The sequence below is a fragment of the Simochromis diagramma genome, unplaced genomic scaffold (genome assembly GCF_900408965.1).
Source record: "Simochromis diagramma unplaced genomic scaffold, fSimDia1.1 OVJJ01000501.1, whole genome shotgun sequence".
NCBI classification, from domain to species: domain Eukaryota; kingdom Metazoa; phylum Chordata; class Actinopteri; order Cichliformes; family Cichlidae; genus Simochromis; species Simochromis diagramma.
In genome coordinates, this window is record NW_024387320.1 from 6,561,637 (window position 1) to 6,577,672 (window position 16,036).

The window sequence follows — 16,036 nt, forward strand, 5'->3', positions numbered from 1 at the left end:
TTTTAGAGGGCCTTTGAGCAAGCATTATCACACAAACTGTTCACAGGGTCCCAACTTTTAATGCTTTAATATGTTTGTTTTTCTGTCCAACACACTGAGCACTGGAGCCTCTAGAGGGCAGTAGCAGGACTTTTGGCTGTCAGTCTGGTGTACTGCTAGCAGATAGCTTCTTTTAGCACTTTTAACCTTCAGGTTATTGTTTTCACAGTTGCACTGGAAACCAGAGAAAATGTTAATGTTACTAATGATGTCATGGTGTCTCCTCATCAAACTGTATAACAAATACTCTGATGTAACGCGATGTCACAGGAAAGCAGTCAGATACTGTGCAGACAGGTCTACCTGAGGAACACGTGCCCGCTCAGGTAAAAGGCAGCATGTGATTGGTCAGATTAACACTGGTGTCAGTCTTAATGACTTTGGAGTTGAAGGATGGGTTCATATTTTATTTGCAGCCAGTACGGACAACATTATCAACGACACTGAGCAATGACTCACAGACATGTGAGTGCTGTGTTACAGTAGACTTGAGGAAATGTGAACCTATCCTTTAATGGTAAAAGTGGTCTACTACTGGATAAATGTGCTCATTTTCTTAAAACTTTACATTAATTTCTTCTACAGGGTTATTGGGTGATGTAAACATCAGAAGCGCAGCATGTGGTGGCCTTCACATGATAGCCTGGTGGCAGCATTGTCTGTGTCCTCTATGCTTTGTTGGGAACTCTTCCATAGCTTCACCTTCTTGAGCTAGTCTTGGCTGCTGTAGCTCCTCATTGGCTTTCTTTAGTCCTTTGACCTTGAAGTTAGTTTTTTGTAGGAAATTCCACATGGATGTTGCCCACAGCAGCTGACTTTAGTCTAGAAATGAGGACGCACACTATACTTTGGAAATGGCCTCAACAACCAGACACTGGAACCTGGCTTGTTGCAGTTCATGGGAAGTTTTTGTACATCTAGATAGGTTAGAGTGTGATCCCTACTACCTCTTTAAGCTTCTTTATGAGGTCTGAATTCTTTTCTGTCAGTCAGAAGCTTGAAGTCAGAAGTGGAGGACAGTGGAAAACTAGCTTTGACCCTCTAGAAGTCTGTTTGTGGTGTCTGTGAGGACCTTATCATCCCACCATCTGCGGCGCTTTTTGACATCCAGTTAAGATGTTGCTCAGGCTGCATGAGCCTGGCTGACACCGCTTGCAGGATGCATCCTCTTCCTTGTCTCAGGCAATAAAGCTGCTTGGGATTGGAAAGAGGTTAGTCACAGCACACATAAGGAAGTCCAGCATGCCCTGCTCACAGCCCCAGAGCTCCTTCCAGGACTGCAATGGCTCTACTGCTTCAAACCTATCCTCATATTGCATTGGGTGTTAACACCTACTGATTCTATGTGTTAGTCTTCTTTTTAAACTCTCAGCAGCATGAGTTGCCTCTTGACTTTGGCTTTGTTAGACCTGACCAATGATTTTCTAGTGTTTCAAATATTCTTCTGCCTCCCTCACTGCTTGAAACAGTAGTGATTATTAAAGGATGGTTTCTTTCTCTTTGGTTTTTGGAGGTTATCTCTGGTTTCATATACTTAATTAGAAATTTAGCACATTTAGAAATGATCAATAGCTAACACGAGCACATTTACAGCATTGGTGTAAATGTCACTACGCTGTTTTTATGTAAATACTTTTGTTGCCATGGCAAGAAAAAAGCACACCAGGCCTCACAGCTAAAAGACTATCAGAAAGAGAAACACGAGCAGAAAAAGTCAGTAACCCTCACATTTGGAAATCGTCATCGTCAATATTGAATTTTCTGTGTTTTCAAGTGGTCAGTATTTTAAATGTCTTCCTGCCTCTTCCTGAAGAACTTGAAGCCTCTCAGTCTTCCAGTAACAAACAAACAGTTTATTGTGTGTGTGTGTGTGTGTGTGTGTGTGTGTGTGTGTGTGTGTGTGTGTGTGTGTGTGTTTTCTATGCAGTAACTGATCTCACAGCTCAGTAACTTACTTCAGTTCTTGTGTGTCAATCTGTGTTAATGATGGCTGTCTGACTCTTCTACATCGAATCAGCTGTTCTCAACTTCCTGTCCCATGATGTCATCAGGGTGCAATATTGTACAGATCAGATGCTGCTTTTCTCAGCACTTAAGGCTTGGTAGACTTTACATTCGGGGGCCTGTAGTTGCAACACTGGTATGAATTAAACTGGGATGCACTGTTTAAATGGTGAGTGTGTTTGTGTTTGAGTGTGTGTGCATTCTTGGAATAAATGTTGACTTATTTGCTTTCAACAAAAGAGCCCATTTCCATGAACATCAATGTCATGCAAACAGTGAAGTAAATTAAATGTTTAAAGGAGCGGTTCACCCAAACTACTACACACAGGGCTTCTTCTTTTTCTTTTTAAGCATCTCATATATTTGAGGTAACTACAAAACATAGTTTGGTGTAGTGTTATATGTGTTATTTGTCAATTTTCGCCAAATATATTTTAAAAGCGCATTCAGGTTTGAAAGTGGGAAGGAAAAACTGGTGACACACACGGTTCAGCTTCGATACATTTAGCCAGCCATCTTCATTCAAATCCTTCACGGTTGACCTTGAATGGAAATGTTTGAAGTGCGCTCAGAGATGAATGTGAAAGATGTCTCCCTTTATATTCCAGTCTTCCTGCTTTAGAGAACCCTTGTCAGCTTCTTTTTTTAACGAAAATTGTTTATTATGATGTGAATATGCAAATTATATTATGCAACATTTCTCTTATTTTATTCCTGTAAAAAAATTGTTTTCATTAAAAACTGCTGTATGTCCTACATCAGCCGTGTTTATTCTTTTTGAAGTAAAAGAAGACTTCGATGAAGAAACGCTGTCACACAGACCCTACACAACACTGAATTATGACCAAATGTTTTTGTTATATATACCTGTGTTAGTCATGATGCTTTAAAGCAGCACTGTGTAAAATAGTCCTGCTGAAAGCTAACTCACGTGGGTCAGCAGAGTGGTTTTACTCTCCCTGCAGTTTTTTCCAACAGTAGAGTCCATCTGTTTTCTTTTGATTGTGCAACATGAAATCAGATACTTGAACTAAGCTATTTAAAAAACATTTTGATATAGGCATGATCTAATGATCATCAATATGTGCTTGGCACTTTAATTTCCTGCTTTCGTCGCTGATCAAACATAAGTTGTTTTGGCACGTAAACTCAGCGTCAGGTGAATGAAGTCAGGACATCATCCTGAAGTTGCCCTTTCTCACACAGCAGAGATACCACTCTGTTTGGTTTAGGTGAGGGTGCTGCTGGGTACAGCACGTAGGAGGCAGACTAGCTCAAATGCAAATGGATGGACTTTGGTGGGTTAAAGACTGTTCCATCTGAATGCACCTGCTCATTTGAATTTTCATACACTCATCCCTTGGGCAATGCCGTTGTCAAAGTTCAGGTCTGGATGTTTGAAAACAGATAACTCAGCCTCTAAAGGTTTATTTTTTAAATTTTATTATTAAAACACCTCCCAAAATCCATTGACAAAACCTGAGTGCTTTCTTTCTAACATTCACTGTCTGATGAACACATCAGATGACAAAAATGTTTGTACAGATATATACAAATATACAAAAAATATAAATATAAAATCATGAAGAGGCTTTAGTGTCTGTTTTCTGAGCTTGGTTTGTCTACATGACAGCAAGGTCTTCAGCCTAGAAGAACTGCCAATTCAGATCCTGGTAGTGGAGCTAGTGTGTGAAACAGACATTCTGCATGAAGCGTCCTAGTGCTTGCTGAACATCTTCTCTTCCTCTTCTTTTTTTTAATTTAACAATTTTGTTGGTTAACATGTTTGGTTCTTGAGGTTCTCCTGTATCCTGTTGAATCACCCAACCTGATTTTATGTCGTTCACCCAACCCTCATATAATGCACTTGTTCCATAATATGGTGTTGGGACACAGTGACTTCTTTCATCCAAACTTGGGTTTGTGTCCAAACATCTGTCTGGAGACATCTTCCTCTCTACTTTAATGCCCAAACTTCTGAAGGCCATGAGAATGGACCATAAAACCCCTGCACCCAGCTTCCACCAGCAGATACCTGGCTCACCATCTTGTCTACTCACAGCTGGTGATCAGTCCAGTGTCCTTGGAGAGCTTTCTTTCAGCAGCTTTGCACAAGCTCCAGAAACATGGATTGCTCATCTGATTCAGACAGATGAAACCAGACAAAAACGTCTGGTTGCAGGGTGATCAGGGAACTTCAGCTGCTGTTCGAGGTTGACCGATACCTGCCAGGCTCTTGCTGAGGTCAGGATGCCTGCAGATGGTCATTTGTCACTGTTTGGACTGCTTGTGTTTCCTGATTGCTCCAGCGATGGTCCTCAGGACCTGACAGTCCCTTTGTTGTGTTGGGATGTGTGGGCATCTTGCTTTAGAACAATGAATCCCAGAAGTGTTGAAGAAAACATGTTGAAGAGAACAGATGTTCTGTTGCAAATTCAAACTGTGCCACATGTTTCTGAGGTTCATCAATGTTACTGTTTGGTAACATTGCAGGGCATCTATGAAGAACAGCAATCAGCAGCTTTACTGTGGACTGACAAACACCAGAGTCATTAAATCGTTCAACTTCTCTCTTTTTTTTTTTTTTTACGTAATATTTACAGTTAATCTTAAAAACAACCTACTTAAAGGGACCATCTGGCACTGTAAGTCATCTGGTTTGATGACAATAGGCGAAACCCTAACCCTGTACTTGGAGACACACAAAAAGTAGCAACAACAAATTACAAATTTGATAAAACATGGTTAGAGTCAGGATCATCACTGATAATAACCTAGTGCTCAGAGAGTTAATGTAGTGTGTTTTTTTATTATTTCAAATTGAATGTCCTGAACCAAAGAACCTGATAAAAAAAAAAAAAAAATGAATAAATTGCAACTGTCTAAATGCTGCACTCGCTCTGCTTAGACCTTTCACCTGTAAAACAGGCACTTTGTCTCTTCCTCAGCTGCCTGCTTTCTCTCTCTCTCTCTCTCTCTCTGGTATGATGAGTTGTCATGAGTAGCTTCAATGTGAAGTCAGATTTTTAAGGAGGAGAATGAGAGGAGTTAGAGGTGGAGTTCTTTTTTTCTTGCCAGGGATAAAAGTTTTGAAGCAGCAGCGAGCTCCTCCAGAGGGAAGCTGACACTGATACTACACTGACAATAACTCTATCAAGTCAGCCACGATATATTGCACTCAATGCAGCAGTAGCTGAAGATTTTTTCTCTTTGACGCAACACAAGTGATTTGCACATATTTTAATTTGGCCTCCTTATTGGTATTTTTTTTTACCACTTGTATGCACATTATCGTGACAGTATTAATGTTTTTTTATTCATTTGTGACTGAATTTCTTCAGTGACAATACACTAAAGGCTGAGAAGTAACAAGCAGAGTGAACTAGAATACAACAGAGGCCAGTAAAATGCAGGATTATGAGGCATCCATCTCATTTCTTGGGACGTGGGGCCGGTTTCAGATGAAAGTCTTCTTTTTGCTGTGTGTCACCTGTCTTCCTGCCGGGTACAACATCCTGTCTGTCATCTTTCTGCTGGCTAGCCCCCCACACCAGTGTTACATCCCAGCACACAGGAACCTGAGCCAGGACTGGATGCAGGCCAGCATCCCACTGCAGGTAAGAACTGAATGATTCTGGATGTAATTCACAGAGTAGTCAAAAACAATCACTCATTCACGCACAATCTTTATAGTCATCTGTGTCATTTCTGTCAGTGCAGATGAATTTTACCTGTTTACACAGTTGTTGTGGGTCTGATGGTTGCTGCTAACAAACATGACAAAAGCCCTTTATTCTGTCCACTGCTCCTCTGCTGTTTGCAGCTGTAGTTGAATTACTTTGTTGTAATATAAGCGTGAGAGAGCCTCGCACTAAAACAGTCAGCTCACTTAAATCTGCAACAAGATATCCAAGTCATTTACCCCTGCTGGTCTCTTGCACTGCACAAGCTCATGACGGTTACTTTGTCAGTAACTTGTTGTCCTCACATTTGTTCATTTTTCTTCAACTCCCACACAGATATCAGCACAGAGGAGGTAAAGTAACTATTGTTCGCAAAGCAGTGAAACTGATATTTAAGAAGCTACACGTGCAAGATTTCGTTCTCAGCTGTTCTCAATGAAAACTGTTATCAGCAGTGAGACAAGGGCGGACGGAGTGCTCAGATCTCTCACAGTAAAACAATGAAAAACTACAGCAGGGGCGTGCGGCTGCTGTTGCTGTTATGTCACACCAGACAATAATTGAAATTGTGCTGATGCATAAATGTAGAGGAAAGAAAATAATAACAATTTAATAATAAAAGTTTAAACATTCACATTGTGTGTATATATATATATATATATATATACACAATGTGAAGGCAATGTGAAACTTTACTTTATATTGGTGCTCTGGATCCAGCTGTGATCCTCACTTTTGTCAGAACTGGTCTAACCTGAACTGATGTAGCCTGCTCTGGCACATGTCACCTCCCTGCTGCTGCAGTGCAAGTTGGCAATAACAAATATATTGTTTCCTGCTCAACAGGTGGCCGGGCAGCTGGAAAGAAGCAGTTGTAGCCGGTATGAGCTGGACCTGGTGCAAAACCTGTCTGAGCTGGGAATCAGACCCAACCTAGGCCAGATCTACAACTATTCTGCACTCGGAGCAAGCACAGGGGTCATGCTGTCCAGCCTGAAGCAGGAGGAGTGCAAAGATGGATGGATCTACAGCACAGAGCACTACGAGTCGACTGTAGTCACTGAGGTACTGTTACTGTCTAAATGATATTGTCCAGATCCAAATCTCCCTGGATCACAAAGGACTTCCTGGTTAAATTATATATACATATATATATATATATATATATATATATATATATATATATATATATATATATAACACATACTTAGAATCGTTTCCCCCCCCCCCATTTTCACTGTTAAAGTCAAGTGTCCCCCTCACTATTTTGTATTAGTGTTTATATTGGAGCACATTTAGCTGGGATGCAATCTGGCCCGAGGTTATAACAGTTAACTAAAATGTAACAACAAACTAAAACTGGAAGGGTAAAAAGAACAAACATTTTAGTTAACTAAAATAAAAATAGCAATTTAAACGAAAAGATTAAAACTGAAACGATTTTGTGAATTTGGAAAATGAACTAAAATTAAAAAAAAAATCTTAGTTTTATCTTAGTTTGTTATTTAAAACTTGCCTGATGCAGTAGTCATGGACATGTTTATTGAGACTCTGGATGTCTTCAAGACTGTTTTCAAACAGTTCTCTGTTTTTATTGAAACATTTGTAATAATTTTTCTAAATCTTGCCCTTTACATATGCCCTCCATACAATAATAACTGAAAAGACTAAAACTGAGACAGAAACCAAGAAAAAAAAAACTACCTAAAACTAAAAATGCTCGAACAATAAAAACAATTCTGAAAAGTCTAAATGAAATCAACATGAAAACGAACTAGAAAATATAGAACTATAATAACTGGATTTAATGATTTGGCCAGCTTCTGTTTGTAAAACCAGCTGGAGCTTGTTACAATAGCCGCCAGTTGGTGGTTTGCCTCAAATGACTGCACTAAGATAGGAGGAGCAACTCCATCGATGGAACATAGAATAAATAAATAAAGGCAAACATACATAAATAAATAAATAGGATGGCTTAGTAAATTTACGTGTAAATTACAATATTTGAATTTTATTTTTGTAGTGTGTTAAGCCCACACAGTGATTTGAACAAAGTCAGGATACAAATAATGGTTCCAAAGAGACGACTTCAAACAGACAGTTTCAGCCAATAAAAGGAGTTACCTGAAAGCAAAACATCGGGCAAACAGTCAGCCAAGAAAACAGGCAGGAGACATAGATCAGGGCAACTAGGCGATGTAGATGATGAGTCAGTAAAGGCAACATCGAATCCTTTACCACACAGTGATTTATGAGAAGCTTTTGCTTGAGGAAACCCTCTAAAGTTAGCTTAGCTTTATGCCACTTGTGGTCATACAAACAGTGACAGGAATAAGAAATCAAACAGCCTGAGGAGTAAAATCAGGACAGAGAAAAACTGATGTTACAAACCCATCTAAACAAAGCAACATGGATGCTAATGAAGCTAACAGTCTGCACAGGGCCAGCTGGAAGACAGAAAGTAGTGCTCTGTATAACTGTGAGACCGAGCAGTGGCCTGCGAGCTTGCTGAGTCCCCTTCCAGTTGTAGGTTACATTCGCCTGTTTGCTTTATATTCCAGTGTACGCGTTCGATATTTTATGTTTTTATGCCTGCTTCAGAATATCCATATGTTTTCCTTGTCTTCTAGTTTAACCTTGTGTGTGGCAACCGGTGGAAACAGCCACTGACCTCTCTCATCTACTTTCTGGGAGGACTTTGTGGCTGTTTCCTCTCTGGACAGCTATCTGACCGGTAAATTTACAGTTCAACAATTCTCTAAAGTTATAGTCTCTAAAGTCTCTAAAGTTAGCATAAATGCAATGTTTTTCATTAAAACATGTCTGCTAGTTAGCTGTGAGCTAGCTCACACTGTACCAAATAAAATATGTTGCGTTCTTGGATAGTGGTCATGCTAGCTGCTAATGCTTTATTCCTTTTAAAAAAACAAAAAGATAAATATATAAAAAGAAGAACATATGTGCTCATGTTGTGGCTGATTGCGCTTTTGTTGTATTTGTGCTAAAGGTTTGGCAGGAAGCCTGTTCTCTTTGGTGCGATTGCCACACTTAGTATCTTCAGCCTTGCTTTGAAATTTGCTCGGTCCTGGGCCGTCTTCGCTGTGCTTTTCTACATGGTTGGCATGGGTCAGCTCACCAGCTACATAGTTCTGTTTGTATTGGGTAAGTGTGTTCTCTTGTTTTCAGGATACTACTTTCCACTGGCTGCATGCTGTACTGCTGCTTTCTTAATCAAATCTCATTGAAAAATAAAGTAAACCTTTTAATCAACAACTTCTGCCCCCTTCGGGGGGGTGGGGTGCCCCTGGCCCCTCGGCCTGGGGCTCGGTCACTCTGGCACAGCTGGCTGCCGGCGGAGCTCACAGGCACGTCACTGCAACCCCCCCGGCTTCTGCTCCACGGCTGCTGAGTGACCCCTCATCTGGGGTTCTCCTCAGCTCTTTCTGGGACAGTGGCGCGGCTGCCCCTCTGTTGGTCTCTTGTGTTCTGGGGGCCTCTGGATGTCTGGAGTTTTGATCTCCTCCATACCTGCTTCATGCCCTGGTGGACGGGGCTGTGGCTCCCCACACCCTCTAGCAGATCATTACATGAAGGAACCTTTTAAATACAAGCGCGCTCATGCTCACAGGTGTACACACGGGTGCTCACACACACAAACTACACCCTTTTTGGCTCCTACCTCAAAGCACACTGTGCGCTGTCGATCTTACGTGCTGCACAATAATGTTTAATATTTAGTATTTACTGTTATATTCACATAGATCATCGTGGTGTTGTTTATTATGTTGCTCTTTTTTCTTCTTCTGCTTGTTTTCTCTTTTTTCTTTCTCAACAGGTGATCCAGGTGATTGATATATGTATTTTTTGTCTGCTTATTTTGTTGGTTTTTGTTTTTCGCCCTTTATCCACGTCCCTCTTCCCCGCTGTTTTTCTTTCCCTCTTTCTTTCTCCCCTTTCTTTTCCCCAGTCAAATCTGTCCCGTATTTAGCAAGTGAAAATAAAATAAAATAAAATAAACAATAAAAAGTGAATCAAATAGACCATTACGGCAAGACTGGGATGGTCCATTTGGTAAAGTAAATCCATTGGGCATCTTTCTTCGCCTTTAGACAATAATTCTGATGGCAAAAGAGCCAAACGGGACAGGCAAAAACAAAAACAAAAAACAAAAGCAACTTCTGCCCTCTTGTGAAATTTCTCCACAGGTTCAGAGATCCTCGCTGGCTCATCTAGAGTTCTCTACTCCAGCATATGTTTACCTTTCATGTATGTATTTGGTATGATGCTGCTTCCTGCTACTGCCTACTTGCTCAGAAACTGGAAACACCTGTCGCTGTTAATGGCCGTGCCTGGGCTGGCCAGCCTCCCCCTCTGGTGGTAAAATGACCTCACTACACTATCAAGATTTTTTTTTGCTGGTGACATTTTCAGAGTTAGACTTAATGGAGAGTGAGCGATAGACAGAATGTTGAGGAATTTGTGTAAATGCGCTTCAGTGTAAAAAGTATTTTAGGTCATTTTCATTGCCTATCATGAGATTTTTCTTTCTGACCGAAAACATGTACGATTGTCCAACACTGATGCTTAACACCAACATTAAGCTAAATGTGTAGCTTAGTGTCTGTTCGTCATCCATCCATCCATCCATCACTTTCTTCCACTTATCCAGATGTCCTTTTGCTTCCTTGTTGGGGGAACCTGAGACAAAAGAGATATGTAATCTCTCTAGGTCTCCTTCATGCTGGGCATGCCTAGAAGGCCATGTTAGATGCTCATTTCTGCAAAACTGGATTTTGCTGTATGAGATCATTAAAGGGGGCAAACCCTTTAAAGTTCAGAAAATGGTTTTGGTGTGTTTGCATTCTTACCCATTCTTTCAGTCACACTTGTTTTCATAGTTGAAGGTGCAAACATAGATAAACTGGTAAACCAAAGTCTTCTGGCTCCACTCTCTGTTCACTACAAAGACCTGACATAACACACATTTTACAAGTGAGCCCACACAAATGCACTTGTCCATCTCATAGTCCATGTTCCCATCACTTGTATTCTAGATTGAGAAATACCCAAAGAAAGCAATAGTTAGTTTTTAGACAAACAACCACCAAAATGGAACTGAAGCATGGTCTCAGTCATCCCAGCCACTTCACACTCGGCTGCAAATATTATAATGAATGTGACCTTCTGATCACATTATCTACCAAAGGAGTGGACCCTCATTGCCCCAGCTCAGATCCTGATCATGAATACTGCAAACAGGACTGTAGACTCAAGACAAACCCGCTGACGTCTAGCACACATTCCTGCTCATTTATTTTCAGCATGGATGTTGTATTTCTACTGTGGATCAACTAAGCAAACACTAAATGCGTGTTTGAAGTGAAACTTTATACCTTTCTTTAGCGTGACTATGCCATCTACACCTATTTGGAGTAGATTTTCACTAATTTTACAGGTGTTCTTATTGTTCTGAGATAAATTCTGAACTTATATATTTCAACAGCAACTTAATGAATAATTAACACTGTCTCTGTCTACTCAGGTAGATGTGTTTTCACCTAAGTGATGTGTTGACTGATGAACTGCAGACAATCTAGATTTGTGTCTGTCTGTCCACCAGGCTGATTCCAGAGTCTCCTCGCTGGCTAGTGTCTAAAGGCCGTTTGCAAGAAGCAGAACACTTGTTAAGGTCAGCGGCTCTGGAGAACGGAGTGGAAGCTCCTCCTGTTATCTTCCTCTCTGCAAATGTAAGGGCTTCTGACATCAACTTTGTTCCACACTGTAAACTATTGTGGCCACTGCAATGACGTTTCTCTGTCACTGTAGGTTCAACAGTCTGATAGCAAGAAGGCTGAGACCCTCAATTTCCTGGACCTCCTAAAGGCCAAAAGCATTCGAAGTGTCACACTCATACTTTGGTTTCTCTGGTGAGTTGAACCTTCTCCTCTGCAGGTGCTCTCAGGAACTGATTTCTTGCTAACTACAGTATAGCATAATTGATAGTTTCATTATTCCGGAGCAAGAACATTAAAAGGAAGTAATCCATGTTTTAAAGGTTACTAGGGAGGACATTACTAGTGACTTCTGTGGCCGCCAACATCTCTTTGGACATGCTGACATCATCAGGATGTATTTTGAACCCTTTGAACAGTCAGTGACCTTTCCTTTAGTGCCATTCTCATGAAAACTTAATTTTTTTGCAGTTTTAGCTATTCCAGCCGACGGACCCTGCTATTGCTCATCCTGTAATGAAGCATCCATCATCCATCCAGTTGCCCCTCAAGAATTCACAAGACTCACTCCTCCTACAGAATTGTTCAGAATTTAACTAAACTTACATATAATGAACATCTAATTCTGGGGTGTCAAACATAAGGCCTCAGAGCCAGAATTGGCACTGCAAAGACTACAATGTGGCCCATTGGATGACTTTATAAAATGTGAATGATAGCAGACATTTTGGACTTTTAACTGTATTTTAAGTTTTACAATTTTTCTCTACTGATAAGAGACACCCCCTGTTGTCATTCATACAACACCCAAGTAATTAAGTAATAGGTAAACAATAACAATCAAAACATAGAAAAATTCCTGTTTTTTCAGAACTAGTACAGAACTGACCGAAAGAGGTGCTTCCCTGGTTCATCCCAGTTCAGATCAATGTGGCTGTATGTGGCCGTCCCTGATCTAATGGGTCTTCATGCAAATTGTTGTCAAGGTTCACATCACATTTGCTGTTTTAATAATCATAACCTGTGAATTGCGATAGATTGTGAGCTGGACAAGTTTCTACGTCACCGACGTTTTGGTTTATTGATATATTCGACATTACAGCGTCTCAGTGATGCTAACAGGATTTCATTTCTCTCTTTTTTTTAAAATTTGTTCTCTTGTTGTTTGCAGGCTTTCTACACATGTGACCTATTCTGGGTTGTCATTCAATATGTCTACACTCTATGGCAACCCCTTCCTGAATTACTTCTTGCTGTCAGCCGTTGAGCTACCAGCATACACTGTCAGCTGGCTAAGTGCATGCAGGCTTTCCCGCCGCCTGTCTTTTATCAGCTTCTCCCTGCTGGGGGCGCTAGCACTCTTCCTCATCCAGGTCACTCTGCACAGTGAGTGAGACCACTATAATCTAGTACTCCCCCACTGCACTTTTCTCACTCTCTTTGTGAACATAATCATTAATTCATCTAAACAATAAATATTTTGAACCCATAATTGTTTGTCTGGCCAAGCCCCAGAGTAACTTTGATTTTCTTAAGAGCCTTTTTTGGTGAGAAGCAGGACTGGACAGGTCACAAGTTCATCTCTGGGCCAATATGCCAGTAGTGCTCGAAAACACTCTTCATCAGATAATACACAAAACTGACACACAGGTACACTGCAAGCCTTTAAAGGTTCTTATCTATATCAGATATTATGACATCAACATTTTGCCTAGCAGCCACCAGCTACCTGGCTAAAATGACCAAGTTATAGTGCATTTATACTCCTAGTACTCCTTCTAAAAGTGTGTGTACTATGATTTTCACTTCACGACAATAACATGTCATTTATAGCTTCAAAAGCTTTATTATGCATGATAACCCCCAAAAAACAGACAAAAATCACAGATCAAACAATAGTATAGCATGGGCATTCATAAAATATGTGTAAAATATGCCTTAAATGTTTGCAACCTGCATGCTGCTGTTGGAAAATAACATATATAGAAAATCTGGCCTGGCATTTAAGAGAGGGAAGGCTCTTTGACTATTGGTTAGTGTTTCTAAATAATTTGTTTCCATCCTCAAAAGCTTACGGTCTTTCCCCTCCCTCCAGGCCATCCAGCTCTCACCCTGTTCCTGGTGCTGCTGGGTAAATTTGGCGTTCTGGTTGGCACGGGCATTTTGTACATGTTCACTGGAGAGCTCTCTCCCACAGTCATCAGAAATACAGTGATGTCATCCTGTGCCATGCTCTCCAGAGCGGGATCCTCTATTTCCCCATACCTACTGCAGCTGGGTGAGATATTTGGGTTCAGATTATCTTTAAGGGAAGTCTTGGTGTGTTGAAAATAAGTTAAAAAAAACAAAAACAACCTTAATGCTTAGCTACCTGTCTCTAAACTTAGTAAACTGACCTGCAGGTTAGTGATGCAGTCTGTAGCAGACAAAGACTGACTTCACTAATCTTGTATAATCTGCTTTGGTCTTGTCCGCAGCTGTGTTCTACGAGTTCCTGCCGTGGATGCTTGTGGGTTCTCTCTCACTTGTCAGTGTCGTGCTCTGCTTTTTTCTTCCGGAGACCTTTAGAGAGCCGCTTCCCGACACCATCGATCAGATGCAAGCAATTCAGAGGTAAGTCTGTCCAACCTTATGACTGCTCTTACTGAGGGTTGTGTTCTGTTTTCAGGGGCATATTTGAAGGGCTAATGTTCTGTACATTACCACAATAGGTTTGTAAATGAAACAACTCAGATGCAGATGAAGTGCAGACTTTCATTTTTAATTCAATGGGCTGAACAAAGCATTGCAAATGTGAGGAACGAAAGCATTTTAACACAATCCTGCGATCATCCACCACTGTTTACCACTTTCTGTCTTTCTAGCAATTTCTCAGATGGGCGTTTTATCGACTTAATTGATAATGACATAATGAAATAGCCTATGAGCAAAGGCTCCAATTACTTTTCGTCCCTTTAAAAAAGAGGGTAGCACATGTTAAATAGCTGAAACCCTTAAACCCTTCACCCAATTTGAATGTGGATACCCATAAATGAAAGCTGAGAGTTTATACATTATGTCCATGTCTATTATATAACTATATTTGGAACATGTTTCAGAAAACAGTAAAAAAATAGAACTTGTCAGTGTCCAAATATATATGGACCTAGCAATATGTAGAAAATATTGGTGTTTTCCATATAAAACAAAAAAGGCAAAAAAAAAAAAAAAAAGCCACAAAGAATCAGCCGTACTGACGCAGCTCTTTTCATCTGCTTCCAGATTCAGGTGGCCATGTGCCTTCAAGCCACCCCAGAAGGATGACATGAAATCAGCTAAAGACCAAACGTCTCTGCCTGAGATCATCTGTTCAACGCGCTTTTAAGACTCGGACACAGAAATGAATGAAGCTGCCTTCACCAACGCTACCACCAACAACAGAATGTGAAACAAAAGACCTTAGTCCATTCTGGCAAGATGGTTGTACTGTTTTCTGTCTCCATCAACTTCAAAGACTGTGAGAGAAACCGTAGAATCTCCAGCAATATAGCAGCTTCTCTCTCCACATTACAGAACAAGGGGAGCTAATACACAATGAGTGTAATTTTTTTTACCTTTTAAAAGCAAAGGGGGGAAAAGTTTACCACGATGAAGGTCTAGTTTAGCGTTTTTCCCCTCCATCGTTTGAAACACCCGTGCCTTTGAGATAAACATTATTGTCAGTCAAATGAATGTGAATGTGTTTAAGAAATAAAGATCAGAAAATATACATTTCAGATGAAGATTTTTGTTGCTAGATTGCAATTTTTTGGTTCAGTCCTTGGTTCAGTCCAGCAGGACATATTATCAGAAAATGACATTAAAAACTGCTCAGACACAAATAGCAATTAGACACTGGGTATGCACTCACCGGCCACTTTGTTAGGTACACCTGTTCAATTGTGCGTTAATGCAAATATCTAATCATCCAGTGATAAGACACCAACTCAGTGCATTTAAGCATATATACATGGTCAAGACGGTCTTCTGACATTCAGACTGAGCTTCAGAACGGGGAAGAAAGGTGATTAAAGTGACTTTGAATCTGGTGTGTTGACTAGCTGGTCTGAGTATTTCAGAAATTTCTATTGTAGGTTCTCTGCCTTACAACATAAAGACCTTTGAGTTGGCTCCTATTTAAATTAAACTGAATTGAACAGTAATTGCTGATTTACTGGGATTTTCCTGCACCACCATCTCTTGGGCTTCTAGAAAATGGTCCAAAAGAGAGAAAATATCCAGTCAGCAGCAGTTCTCAGGGTGAAAATACCGTGTTGCTGCCAGAAGTCAGAGAAGAATAGCCAGGCTGCTTTGGGCTGATAGGAAGGCAACAGTAAATCACTTGTTACAACAGGGGTGTGCACAAAAATCACATTGAACCTTGAAGCAGATGGACTACAGCAGCAGAAAACCTGAACAAGTTCCATTCCTGTGAGCTGAACAGGAATCGGAGGCAACAGTTTGCACGGATTTAAAATTGGACATCAGAAGGTTGGAAAACGTATCTTCTGAATCCCAAAACATTTAGAAGATTGGGCTAGAATTTGGAGTAAACAACGT

The 16,036-nt window shown here is 40.5% G+C and overlaps 2 protein-coding genes across 4 annotated transcripts; both read left to right on the forward strand.

Annotated features, from left to right (window-relative positions):
- Nucleotides 1–4,113: 4,113 nt before the first annotated feature.
- LOC120717600 (solute carrier family 22 member 4-like) lies at nucleotides 4,114–9,076 on the forward strand. The gene is made up of 4 exons (XM_040005717.1): nucleotides 4,114–5,660; nucleotides 6,573–6,791; nucleotides 8,357–8,460; nucleotides 8,734–9,076. Exons 1-4 carry the CDS (start codon nucleotides 5,451–5,453, stop codon nucleotides 8,969–8,971), a joined length of 771 nt encoding a protein of 256 aa, XP_039861651.1. The 5' UTR covers nucleotides 4,114–5,450; the 3' UTR covers nucleotides 8,972–9,076.
- A 747-nt stretch (nucleotides 9,077–9,823) lies between these two features.
- On the forward strand, nucleotides 9,824–15,219 carry LOC120717601 (solute carrier family 22 member 5-like). Of its 3 annotated transcripts, XM_040005720.1 has the most exons (6): nucleotides 9,824–11,473; nucleotides 11,553–11,653; nucleotides 12,630–12,844; nucleotides 13,554–13,736; nucleotides 13,936–14,071; nucleotides 14,720–15,219. In XM_040005720.1, exons 3-6 carry the CDS (start codon nucleotides 12,670–12,672, stop codon nucleotides 14,820–14,822), a joined length of 597 nt encoding a protein of 198 aa, XP_039861654.1. In that variant the 5' UTR covers nucleotides 9,824–11,473; nucleotides 11,553–11,653; nucleotides 12,630–12,669; the 3' UTR covers nucleotides 14,823–15,219. The 3 variants fall into 3 exon arrangements, with proteins under 3 accessions (XP_039861654.1, XP_039861652.1, XP_039861653.1); XM_040005718.1 differs by having other exon boundaries at nucleotides 11,553–12,844; XM_040005719.1 differs by lacking the exon at nucleotides 9,824–11,473 and having other exon boundaries at nucleotides 11,527–12,844.
- The last annotated feature ends 817 nt before the right edge of the window (nucleotides 15,220–16,036 follow it).